Source organism: Mytilus galloprovincialis, chromosome 11 (assembly GCF_965363235.1).
Source record: "Mytilus galloprovincialis chromosome 11, xbMytGall1.hap1.1, whole genome shotgun sequence".
In the NCBI taxonomy this organism is placed as follows: domain Eukaryota; kingdom Metazoa; phylum Mollusca; class Bivalvia; order Mytilida; family Mytilidae; genus Mytilus; species Mytilus galloprovincialis.
This window is the reverse complement of record NC_134848.1, coordinates 38661622-38675162: the sequence shown is the minus strand read 5'-3', so window position 1 is coordinate 38675162 and position 13541 is coordinate 38661622. Positions and strand designations below refer to the sequence as shown.

General features: G+C 33.2%; 1 protein-coding gene across 2 annotated transcripts; it reads right to left on the bottom strand.

Annotated features, from left to right (window-relative positions):
• Positions 1-1686: 1686 nt before the first annotated feature.
• Positions 1687-13539, bottom strand: LOC143052137 (uncharacterized). 2 transcript variants are annotated; one of them, XM_076225099.1, is made up of 8 exons: positions 13394-13539; positions 11825-11927; positions 9912-10059; positions 8339-8475; positions 7569-7650; positions 6453-6537; positions 4440-5796; positions 1687-3810 (listed from the first exon to the last, which is right to left on the bottom strand). In XM_076225099.1, the coding sequence occupies exons 2-8, from the start codon at positions 11864-11866 to the stop codon at positions 2908-2910; spliced, it is 2754 nt and encodes a 917-aa protein (XP_076081214.1). In that variant the 5' UTR covers positions 11867-11927; positions 13394-13539; the 3' UTR covers positions 1687-2907. The 2 variants fall into 2 exon arrangements, with proteins under 2 accessions (XP_076081214.1, XP_076081215.1); XM_076225100.1 differs by having other exon boundaries at positions 13408-13539.
• Positions 13540-13541: the final 2 nt, after the last annotated feature.

Below are 13541 nucleotides of genomic sequence, written 5' to 3'. Positions count from 1 at the left end.
CTTTGCTGCCTCAAAGTGAAATTAAGTCCTTGTAGTTTTTTTGGTTGTGGTAAATCAACTGTGAGTTATAAATCTTCAGTTATATGAGTTAATTTTAAAATTTAAATTATTGTGCAAGTACTCTGGACTCGATTTTGTCAAAATTTTGTAAGTTTCAAATGCTATGGTTCTGATGCGTCTGATTTTAAGTGTTGGTAGTTTAGATTGTTCAAGAAGTTGTTCATATGAGTTATTGTATACGTAGTCACTGTAGATGAATCTTAGCACTCGTTCTTGCAGATTTTTCATATTTTTTGGTGTTGCGCTCGCTACAAAAATGCCACGTGAGTGGACAGTACCTTAAGTTTGACATGATGAAAGAATGGTTAAAAAAACAGAAATGAAGAACCTTCAATCCAGAACACATGAGATAATCGACCGTTTTTGGAGGTTTTTGTGTTCATCTGTTGTCTTTTAGTTTTCTGTGTTGTTTTAAATTCCATTGGTGGTCTAGCTGTAACTCTTTTAGTTTTCTTGCTTTAAGTGCGTGTTTATTTATTGACTTGTGATTCTTTTCCATTTTCCCTAATCAAATGGCAAAATCAAAAGATCAAACACATCCAACACATAAAACGAATGCATGTACAACTCAGTTACTGTCTGCATATTCCTGACTTGGTACATGCATTTTCATTTGCAGAAAATGGTGGATTAAACCTGGTTTTATAGGTAGCTAAACCATTTCACATGTATTACCTTTCTTCCACTTAAAAAAAAAGTAACATATTTTTTTTTATTTTGTAACATGTGGTACAATTTAGGCGACATCAATTCACTTAAATACAAGTTATCGTCTGAAAACTAGAAATATGCTTGTTTTAGATCCTTTTTGGCACTTAATTCCTGAGCAGTTTAGGCAATTACCTCCAAAACGAATCCAATCTTCTACTTGTGGTATTAAACCTTGTGGTATGATTTCAGAGAAATCAGAATACTGATACACAAGTTGTATTGTCCTGAAACTGAACAAATGATTGTGTTTTGTCCCTTATTCCTAAACGGTTGGGACAATCACAACAATCCTTTTTGTGGCATTGAACCTTTTGGTTAAATTTCATAGAGATCTATAACTTTAAACAAAAGTTGTTTTCAGGAAACCAAATGTCCTTGGACGACAACTCTGACCACATCGACGACGACAACGTGATATCAATATACGACCCCCAATTTTTTTGTACAGACGTATAAAAAGTGCAGAACACTGATTATTTGAGAGAATTTTCTTTGTCCAAGGACCACAACTCTGCACATGATCACCAGACTGAAACAAAATTCGAACTTGATCTGTAACTTGTCATGATAAAACTATTATCTATATACAAATTATCAAATCAATATTTGCATGCATGACATAAAAGTATGGAAAGCTGATTATTTGAGTTAATCTTCAAGGACCATAATTCTGCATGCATAAAATCATCAGACCAGACCAAAATTTAAACTCGATCTGTAACTTGTCATGATGAAACTATATACCGAATATCAAATCAATATATTGAAGCATGAAGCAAAATCAGACAGACAGACAGACAGACAGACAGACAGACAGACAGACAGACAGACAGACAGACAGACAGACAGACTATAAAAAGATTATCACTTATATTTCAATTTTATTAAATTGCAAAATATTTAAATGATTGCGTCTTTGTAACCTGATAATGATTCTCATTACAAAACTACATTGTAAGAATCTGGATGGGGGTTACAGAATAGAGGATAATTACATTGTTTACAGAATCTGGATGGGGGTCACCAGAAATTATTGCGATGTTTTTATTATTGCGAAAAATACGAAAGGGTTACATGTATTATCGCAATAATTAAAACTTGTGTTTTTGAAATTTTTTCATTGAATCAAACAGGATTTTTTATGAATATCTCAAAAATAAAAATGACATTTTAATCTAAAATGACAAAATCCCCCCAAAAAATGCACACAGTTTAATTTACAGTAATGGGGTGATATAACATAGAGTAGGGAACAACAGGCAAAATATAATTATAAAGAATACAAAAAATAGCCTAAAAAAACAATAAATACAGGTATGAAGCACCCCAACCACACCCTCTGGCCTGGTCTCGTATTGGATTTAACCTGGGACCTCTGTGTTACAAGGTAATTCTAAATGGGGCATAAAAAGAATTTCAAAAAGTTAAGAAAACGAAAGAAAAACTACTCTAGGTTAACCATGTTATTCTTTACTTTTACAGATGAATGAATTGGTAACCATTCAGTGGCAAATATTACACAGAAATATCAGTAAATTACATGTTGATTTGACAAGATACTTTTATTCCTATTAAAAAGGGCACATGAAAGGCAAAGTTATTTATTACAATTTTTTAGATATGTTGTTCAATGCAATATGATTATTAACCTATCTTTGAAATATAATGATGTACTACCTGAGTCAGATTTTCAAAGTGCTAGTTCACAATGTTCATTTATCAATGTATCTGTTTCAAGTACTGTGGATTCAATTATTTTGGTGGGTACCAGTTTTCATAATTTCTAAAAACTTGCATTTAAATGGATATGTAGTTTTGTGGTTTTGCCAAAATATGCAAATTTGTAATTTGTTGAACATCAAAACTAGTAGTTAACCTAGCTTGTAACCCTAAAAGTCAATATCCAACAAATATAATGAAGCCATAGTATCCATTTATTCATTGATAAATGGACTAGTGTATATAGGTATAGCAAGATGTGGTATGAGTGCCAATGAGACAACTCTCCATATAAATATCAATTTATAAAAGTAAACCATTATAGGTCAAGGTACGGCCTTTAACATGGAGCCTTGGCTCACAACGAACAAAAAGCTATAACATGTATAAAGGGCCCCAAAATTATGTGTACATGATCTAATTTTGTCCAAGATTCTGGTTAGAGTATAAGTTATTGAAGGCTCCCACAAGTGGATTTTCACTACCATAAGTTTCGTTGGTATGTCTTTCTGTATAGTAATTCACAGGAAACCCATTCACAGTGTTCAATTGATGAACATTCTGAACAGGTTCTCCATGAGATGTGTTCAAGTGAGGCACATTCTGTACAGTGTCCCTATGAGAAGTGTTGCTATTGGAAACCAAATTCCCATTAGATTTACAATCAGCACTATAAATGTGATCTGAAAAGCGAGTTTCACCTGTCATGTATATACTTGAGGGATCTACATCAATTGTTGAAAAATTATGCTTTTGGCGGGGAGCATTTTCAGATTGATGAGTTAAAAGATGTTTTTTAAGGGTTCTGTTGTAAAGAAACGATTTGTTACACACAGAACAGGAATATTTCTTATCATTTAAATGTATTCTCATGTGAATCTTGAGCTGTTTCCTGTCTCTGAAACTTTTATTACATTCCAAACAACTAAACGGCCTTGCACCTGTATGCTGTCGTATATGATAATCATATTTTTCTTTGTTCGGTAAAATCTTTTGACAGTAATCACAGGTATAGATTTTATATCCCCTTTCTTTGGCAATTTCTAGATGTTCTAGAACCAAATGTCTTCGGACTGCAGCAACGCTCAGTGTTTTAATTCCACAAATATCACATTTCAACCCATCTTCCCGATGTGTGCGTTTATGTTCATAAAGTCTATGCTTTTGAGTGTAAAATTTCCCACATATATCACACATGTACGATTTCTTTGGTAGATGTATAGATTGTTGGTGGTTGTGTAATGCGTCCCAGCTACGGTAAGTCTTTGGACAAGATTTACATTTGTACGGTCTTTCTCCTGTATGAGATCTACGATGTATCTACAAATAAAAAAAACATGTCAGCCATGTACATGATGTATATTTATTACTCTAATCTCAAGGCTTAAAGAAATTATTTTTCATTTTTTCGACCGACATATGACTGGTTTAACCAAATTTGAGCAATTTTTAGTAGCCTTATAGCCTTTAGCAAAGCCTTAGTAGTTTTTCCTCATTGTTGGAGGCCATATGGTTGCCTATTATTGCTGACATCCACTTCAATTGTTTGATTGATTGATTGTTGGTGGCACTTAATTTGAACTTGGTGGATAATCATAGCTGTCTCATTAGAAATCATACCACATCTCCTTATTTTTATATTAGTGGCTAGCCGCTACAATCACATACCAGATGATTATGTTGATGATCATTAAAAGAAAGATGGTTTATATCTAGAAAATTACAATACATATGAGTACTGTAAACTCAGAAACTATTGCTTTGTTTTTATCATTGAGAAATATGCGACAGGGATATAATCGCAATAATTAAAACTTGCATTTTGATTATTTTTATACGAATCAAAATGGATTTTTTTCTATTATCACAAAAATTTAAATGGCATTTTAGTCTAAAATGACAAAATTGCAATAATAAATGCACACCATTATTTTAAAGTAGTCACATACCTTTAAATTTGTCATATCTCGACAACACTGGCCACAGAATTCACATATAAATTCCTTCAATTTGCTGTGGACTAGAAAATGTTTCTTCAGACAGGTATTAGTGGCAAACCCTTTGCCACATTCTTGACATCGATGTGGCCTCTTCTCATCAGGTAGATGTAAAATCATATGATGTTTAAACGTCTCTTCATTTTTACAAGTTTTGCCACAATGTTGGCATCTAAAGGTAGACTGATTGTTGTGTAATTTTACATGACGTGCAAAAGCAATTCCAAGTTTAAAAACACGACCACAAAATTTACATTTAAATGATTTCCTAGCAGTACCACATTGTTGACTGCCTTTACTGGAAATGTTTTCTTTCTTATTATCCTTTAAATCATTTAAAATTGTTTCATTTTTTGCTGTTTCATTTTCATCTATTATCTCTGGATTGTTTAACACTTTCAAAAATAACTCTCTTAAATTTGTTCTTCCAGTACTCTCGCCATTATCATGATTATTTATTTGCCCGTTATCTTTTTCAACCACATCTTCATGACCTAAATCATAAAAACTTCTAATATCCGGATTAATTTCAGACTTTTTCTCATTTTCTAAATGTGTCTCTTCATGCTCCTTGAGTTCCAATTCATCAGGGAAATACCTATTACAAACCAAACATAAATAATAAGCATGGCTATCTCTCATGTGTTGTTGCAGCAGCTCTAGGTTTTCAAATTCCTGCTTACACATAAAACAATGTTTTCTTTCCTTATGAGACCTCATGTGAGACTTGTAATTATTATTAGTGCCAAATGCACGGTTACATAAGTCGCACCAAAATCTAGCGGAAGAGTCGGCATGAACTGCCACATAATGGTTCCTGACGCCATTTTTACTTTTGTATCCGCGTCCACAAATAGTGCACTTAAAAGGGTTTTTGTCACTGTGTTTTTCACTAATATGTGTTTCAATACTCTCATCTTTGACATGAATAAGTTCATCACAAATGCTACAAATCTGATATTCCTTGTGGGAGCGGATATGATTAACATAGGCAATTTTACTGGACCAGTTCATCTGACAGATTTTACAGGTAATTGAATAACTAGGCCACTGCGCTCCTATTCGATGCAATTCATTATCAGTAGCCATATTTTTTTTACTTTTGTCTACACTGATTTGTCCGTCAGTTTCAATTTGTGTATTTTCTTGAGTTATTTCCCTTTCACATTTGTCTTTTTTTCCTGTTCTACTTTTTCGGACTATTGGTGATGTGCCCTTTCTTAGCACTCCTGTTGTTTGGTCATTTTTCACAGACTTTGACACTTTTCTTTTCTTGGCATCAGAAGTATTGAATGTCTTTTCCTTTGAACTGAAAGAACAAACATTTAATAATTTAAATATGTAGGTGATTCAGGAATTAAATGTGCAGGTTCCAAAAGGTGTCTAATATTAAGTTAAATTAAGTAAGAATAAGTTCCAGAGAACATTACATGAAGTAAAATTGTTTGGATCAGGGTTTAACTTCCCATACAAAAATATAGTGAATGTTTTTTTGACTTGATAAGAGCACTTTCCAAAGGAAAATAGTGATAAGCTAAGGTCAAAGTGCACATTTAAAACATTCAAAAGATTTACAAAAAAATATACAGCTAAATTAAATTAAAAAACACATTGTGAACTACTGTATATTCAGAAATTATTGGGTGAATTTATTATTGTGATTTTGTCATTTTAGACTAAAATGTGATTTTAATTTTTGCAATATTGAGAAAAAGCCAGTTTTATTCATATAAAAAAAAAAAAATGCGAGTTCTTATTATTGAAATTATAGCCCTGTTGCATTTTTCGCAATAATAAAAACATCACAATAATTTCTGAATTTACAGTAAATATAAAAAGAAGATGTGCTATGGTTGCCATGCAATGAGACAACTCTCAACAAGAGACCAAATGACACAGAAATTAACAACTATAGGTCACCGTTTGGCCTTCATCAATTTCAAAGCCAATACTACACTTGATTACCTGGCAACTGTACTATCAACTGTTTTGTTCTTTAGTTTTAAAGTCTTCTTACTTTTAATTTCTTCTTTTTTGCTTATTTCAGATTCTGTAATAAAATAAACTGTTAACACAGACGTGACAGTGATATATCAACGTTTTGCTATTGTAAAATGCAAAAATTAAAATCAAAATATCAATATATTCCAAACCTAATAAACCTGCATACCAAATATCATTGACTTACCACTAGTGGTTCCCCATAAACTGACCTAATCACAAACTTGAAAATGTAATCTAAGCATAAATTGTAAAGTCAATAGACCATGAGGGACGTGGTAGAGCCAGATAATCTTCATGGAAGTAAGATGTGCCAATACTAATACAATGACAACTGCATACCTAACATCACTGACCTACCACACGTGGTTTCACATGACAAATACATTTTATCTTTAATCCACTGACAAAAATAAAGTAATCATCAATGGTATATTTTTGAAGTGCATGATTTGTATTGCCTACTTAAGGGATCATGAAAATTTCTGGATCTGGGAAGGTGGTCAAAGTAAATTATGCAAAAAATAAACCAAAACAAATGGTACAACAGAAATAATAAATAATAAAGGGTCATCACTTTGTTGGTTGTGATATATAATTGAAGGGAGCATAATTCATAATAAAGAAAATTTAGACTTTTTCGTTTCCATCTTTTACTGATTTTTTTTGTCAGAATTATCTCCCATGAGCCAAAGTTTCATATTATCTTTTAATCTTAATTTTCATGTTTTGTTGTATTCATGTTCCATTACATGGCTTAGAATTTAGTCTATTCCATTAAAATGAATATAAGCGGGTAGGAATGGAAACTTTTTAAACACAACCCATGGGTAATTTTTTGTGAAATCTCCATTTGTGTTATGCAAAATTACTTAAATTATGTTGGTTGAGAAATGATTTTTGAAACATACCTTCCCCCCTCTTTGTCCTTATTTAAATAAAAAATCCCTCACCTAAAAATATACATCATAACCCTATTGTAGCAAGTGAGAGATACATATCAAAGAATAAAGATATGATCATAAATGGGAGACAACTCAATATAAAGAATTTCAAAATACTTAATAACAGGTATATTACCCAATTCTTTATTCTTTTCCTGTAACTTTGTCTTTGTGTTTTTTGTTGTCCTTAAATTTATAGGAGAATCTTTCACAGTTTCCTGAAAAAAATATAATAAAAAACTTTTCACAATTAAGGTAAAAATAAAAGAGATTTGGTTTATGTATTTACAAACAGCATCCCATTATTTGAAGTTTACATGCTGAAATTTCTCTCCTGACTTTAAAAAAGTGTGTTCTGGATTTACAATTTAGATGCCCGATTTTTTTCAAATGCCACTGTTATGACAATTTCCCAATTTCTTTGTAATGCAAAAGTGTTTAAAAATTCCAATGCAATGGCATTTTTTTAACTCAATTTGAGTCAAAATCAGTATATTTCACAAAATAAGTCAGCAGGTGAAACTTTGAAGTAAACAAAATTACTATTTCTTAATAATATATTTTGTGGCAAGGAAACCAAAATTTTAAGGACCAGAGTTTAATATGAGGGGGGCAGGACCTTTTGGGGAACGTTGGGATCAGGAGTTTTTAAGCTCAGGAATTCGGGATTGATCTTTTTTGGATCCGGGATTTCTTTTTTCGAATTTTGGGATGTCAGGATTAAATATTTTTTAAATTCGGGACCTCAGGATTTCATGTTTTTAAGCCTGAGATTTCGGGATCAGGACCCCTCCAATCCCCCCTCTAATATGCATGGACACATGTAAGTACGTATACTTAATCAGTAACATATATATATATATATGTACTTTTTTGATAGATTAACCAGGGTCAAAGTTTACTTACATAATCTGAATAGTCTTCTGTATCTTCATCTGATGACTGGTTCCCTAAAACGGATGAATTCATTTTTTCACAGCTCTTATCTTGACCTTTTGTCTGATCTTCATTTTGGATTGAACCAGTTGAATCATACAAAGACACTATAAATAAAAACCACTGCTCAATTAAAATTAAACAACATTACTCACTATGACCACCCTAATAAAAAAAAATTCTAATGAGCTGCCTACCATGCCTATTCATTTGGGTAGGTAGGTAGGAATTTTTTTGTATGTTTGCCAAAAAAATAACATTCACATTAACAAAAAATATCATTAAATTGGAATTGGAATTCAGAAATTAAGTTCCCAGAAATAAGGTAGTTTTTACATATTTTTTCTATTTTTCTATTTTTTTCTGTAGTGAGAACATACATCATTTTGTTGCAATTTTTATAGATAAAGTTAATAAAATTGAGAATGGAAATGGGGAATGTGTCAAAGAGACAACAACCCAACCATAGAAAAAACAAAAGGTCTTCAATGTAGCGAGAAATTCCTGCACCAGGAGGTGTCCTTCAGCAGGCCCCTAAACAAACATATACTAGTTCAGTGATAATGAACGCCATACTAAACCTGCTTAAGAGACCACCTGTATTAACAAAAACCTGTGTTAAGAGACCACAAATTTTAGATCCCTCTAGAACATTTCATATAAATTGATCCTGTATTAAAAGACCACCTGTCTTAAGAGACCATTTTTTTGCTCTCTCTAAAGTGGTCTCTTAAAACAGGTTTGACTGTATATAACTAAAAGTAGAAATTAGTGGCTTAAAAAATTGGTTTCAATTGGAAAATAACCCAGAACACAACTTTTTTTTTACCTAGCTTTATACATAAGTCTACATTTTTTGTGCTTCTTTAAGGTGGTACCTAACACCTTGACTAAAATTAATTTGGCTTGTTAAATTTTCATAACATTTTAACAAAATATTAAGTTGACTCTTTGTCACAAAAATATTAAAATTTCAATTGAACCACACTTTATCAGAAAAATTTCACTGGACATATAGCAGTTTGACAAACACTAATTTTTATCATTAAGAAGCTTGATATATTCTTAACAATTGATTGTGATTAATTTTACAGAGTTATCTCCCTGTAGTGTTATGTACCACCTCATAGTGTCTTCTGACATCAGACTCGGACTTTCTCTTGAACTGAATTTTAATGTGCGTATTGTTATGCATTTACTTTTCTACATTGGCTAGAGGTATAGGGGGAGGGTTGAGATCTCACAAACATGTTTAACCCCGCCGCATTTTTGCGCCTGTCCCAAGTCAGGAGCCTCTGGCCTTTGTTAGTCTTGTATTATTTTAATTTTAGTTTCTTGTGTACAATTTGGAAATTAGTATGGCGTTCATTATCACTGAACTAGTATACATTTGTTTAGGGGCCAGTTGAAGGACGCCTCCGGGTGCGGGAATTTCTCGCTACATTGAAGATCTGTTGGTGACCTTCTGCTGTTGTTTTTTTCTATGGTCGGGTTGTTGTCTCTTTGGCACATTCCCCATTTCCATTCTCAATTTTAAACTCACAACAAAAATCTTTAAACTTCTGTAAGCAATCTGGATTCTTATCTAGGAATGTATTAACTCCATCTGATGTTTGGTATGATGTTTTCTCCGTTTGTTTATTCATTGACATGATAATGGTCTCATTTCCAAAGTCCTGTAGCTTCTTACACTAAAAATAAATGAATACACATTTAAATAAAACACTACAAAATTCTGACATAAGCAATGATAATGATGATGATGATGATGATGGAAAATTGCTTAACCAGCAGCAAATTAATATGCATATTCAGGTAAACATGTTAACGTTACAATGTATATGAATACTGTGAATTCACTATTATTCATTGGATACCATTTTGGGGGGGGTTTGTAGGTACAGGGGAACAACAAATTCAAATGTTGAAAAAAATATCATATGCTCAATAGGCTTTGAAAACAGAGATTGACAAAACCATGAATTCAAATATCCTCGAATATGCAAAGTGGTAGATCCAGAACTTTTCCTAAGGGGGGGCCTGCTGACTGACCTAAGGGGGGCCCGCTCCAGTCATGCTACAATGATTCCCTATATAATCAACCAAATTTGTCCCACAAAAGGGGGGCACGGGTCACCCAGGGCCCCCGTGGATCCGCCTGTGATGCAAGTATGCAGCAATCCACGAAAATTGATACCCACAAAAAATAAATGAATCCACAGTATTAACCATACTTTGTTCTAGACCAAAATGTTGGGTATGATTATAAATGTGCCAGTTCACAATGTCATGAAAGTAACAGTCCGCAGGAAGACATGTCACCCTACCTGGACACCTTCTTCTGAGTCCAAGCTGACCAGTCTTTTCTCTTTTTTCTAAATGCTGCATATTTAGCAGCTGGGAAGTAGCAAATTTAAATTTTAAAGTCTTTTATGTGATTCAACAAACTGATCCAAGGCGTGGTTTAAACCCACCTTTTCTGTGATCCAACAAGGGGACAAACCCACTACCTCTGTGATCCAACAAGGGTTCAAACCCACGACCTCTGTGATCCAACAAGGGTTCAAACCCATGACCTCTGTGATCCAACAAGGGTTCAAACCCATGACCTCTGTGATCCAACAAGGGTTCAAACCATGACCTCCTACACTTAAGGTGAACATGCTACCACAAGACCATCGAGTCAATTACAGAATCTAGTGCATTCTGGGTAATATTTTCAAAAGCGTACACAAAAACATTTAGATTGGTTTTAAATGTTCTTAACAATTGAAATTCAACCAATGATGTGACTTTATTTACATTTTGGTGTACAAAAATGAGATTACCTTTTGACCTTTAGATTCTGAAAAGGCAAATTCTGACATGCATCCTACATAATTATGAAAACTGCCATGTACATTAATGTTAAATTTAAGTTGAATTATACATGTATAAGAAAACATTTTTATTAAGAGGGAATTTGTGCATCTGTCCTCAGTTAGTAGACTCTGAGCTTTGTTAGTCTTCTTTGTTTTTTTAATTTGAGTTCATTTATATGTTTTAGAGTTTAATCTGGCATGCATTTACACTGAACTAGAACACATTTTTGTTGATGGGCCAGGTGGAGCCCGCCTTCCGTTGTGAGACTTTCTCACTGTGTTGAAAATCCTTGGTGGCCAAAGGCTGTTTTCTGCTCTTTGGTTGGGTTGTTGTCTCTTTGACATATTCCCAATTTCAATTCTCAATTTTACTTACTTTGTAAATCTCCTCCTAAAAAAGTCAGTTTTGAACCTGTTCACTCAACAGATTGGCTGAAGATATTGGTCTAGATCTCAAATTTTCAATGTAAGAGCTCATAATCTATCATGAGTTGCCTCCAATAATTTTGTTATCCAATTGTGTTTAAAAAATATAATTTAGAGCTGAAAAAAACTATTGCTGTTTTAATGGTTTTTAACATGTGATTAATATTACCAAAATTCTAGCTGCTTGCCATATATCCTCTTCGGTTTCCATCACTGACCACTGTCTTTCTGTCTTTTCCAAATTTTATGAATACATGATCTAGGACAGAGATCTGAAATGTATAGGGATAAGTTGATTAAAATGTGTGAAACAATTCAAAAGAGAAAACCAACAGCCTGATTTAAACTTCCACTATGAGTGAAAGAAAATTGAATGGAGACAGCACTCAATGACTCATTATCCATGACAAATTTTACAACTCTACTTTATACATATATATATTATAAAAACAAGCAATACATTTGTAATTGGTTTATTTTCCAAAAACTCTGTGGTTTTGTTAGATGTGTGTTATTTGTATCCATCTGATGAGTATAGCCTTTTTCAAGTGATTTTAGTGATAGTTTGTTCTTATGTTGTACTGTTATACCTGACTGTCCCAGGTTAGGGAAGGGTTGAGTGTTCACAAATATGTTCAACCCCCCCCTTCTATTTTTTAAAGTGCATGCCCCAAGTCAAAGCCTGTAGTTCAGTGTTTGTCGTTGGTTCATGTCTCTATGGCATATTTGTTTTTCCTAAAGTGTTTTTGATAGATTAGGCCATTTGTTTTTATCAATTGAATTGTTTCATTATGATATTTTATGTCGAGCCTTTCATCATGTTCATCATGTTCATAGCCAACATACATTATCAGGTTTTTATTCAAGATTTTAGAAGGCAAGTCCATGGACTGGTTTAGTAGGCCATGGTGAGTTCAATGGTAAGAAGATATTTTTTTGCAATGTTTAATTATTATTTTAGTCTCCATGACCTACATGTAAGAGCAATGAATTCTGAAATGACATAAAATTAAAGTTTTTCTCATTGTAGAAAGCCGTGCTATGCCTAATTTAATTGCTTACATCCACTTTACTGGAACTTTGTTGAATAGTGGAATGTGATCTATATTTATGTATAAACTATAGTTTAAAACTCTATTTAAAATTCATTAGCCTTTCAGGACATCATAATTATTTGGACTAAGACTAGTGACATCCAACAGCTGTTTTGCCAGACAGCCGTTGGACGTCAGAGTAATCTCAGACTAGACTAATTATTAAAACTGGCCTAAATTTAGGAGGATATAATGTATGTTGTTTTTTCTATGGTGTGGTTGTTGTCTCTTTGACTCATTGCCGTGGGTCTCATTGGGGTCTAAGCGTGACGCGGGATTGTCGATTTTTGTGTAAGCGTGACACGTGAAAGTCAAATTATTGTCTCGTGAAAACGGGAAATGAGGTCTAGCAGGACCCGGGAAATGACAAAAAAATGAGAATTGCTTGCCTACGTAGTGTAAGCGGGATACGGGAATCTGACAAAACAGTAAGCGGGATCTGGGATCGTAACTCCCCAATGAGACCCCCATTTCCCATTTCCATTCTCAATTTTCTATATGTCAAATGTATGTAGTTTTTTAATACAATGTACTATTGTCTTTTTGACATTTGTTTGGTATTTTTTTCCTTTGGTTTTTTTTTTTATAAATGCATGGTTTGCAGTTTGATTCTGAACTTGCTTAGCCTTTAGGCTAGTCATTACAATTTAAAAGCTACCAAGGACGCGCTCTAAACACAGGAAAGCTTAATTTCTAGTGCTCTATCATCTATGCACGTCTAGTTTGAGTGTTCCATAGCTATAGTCTTAGCCAACTGATGTTTACGGAAACTTACCCGTTTTTGTTTACAAA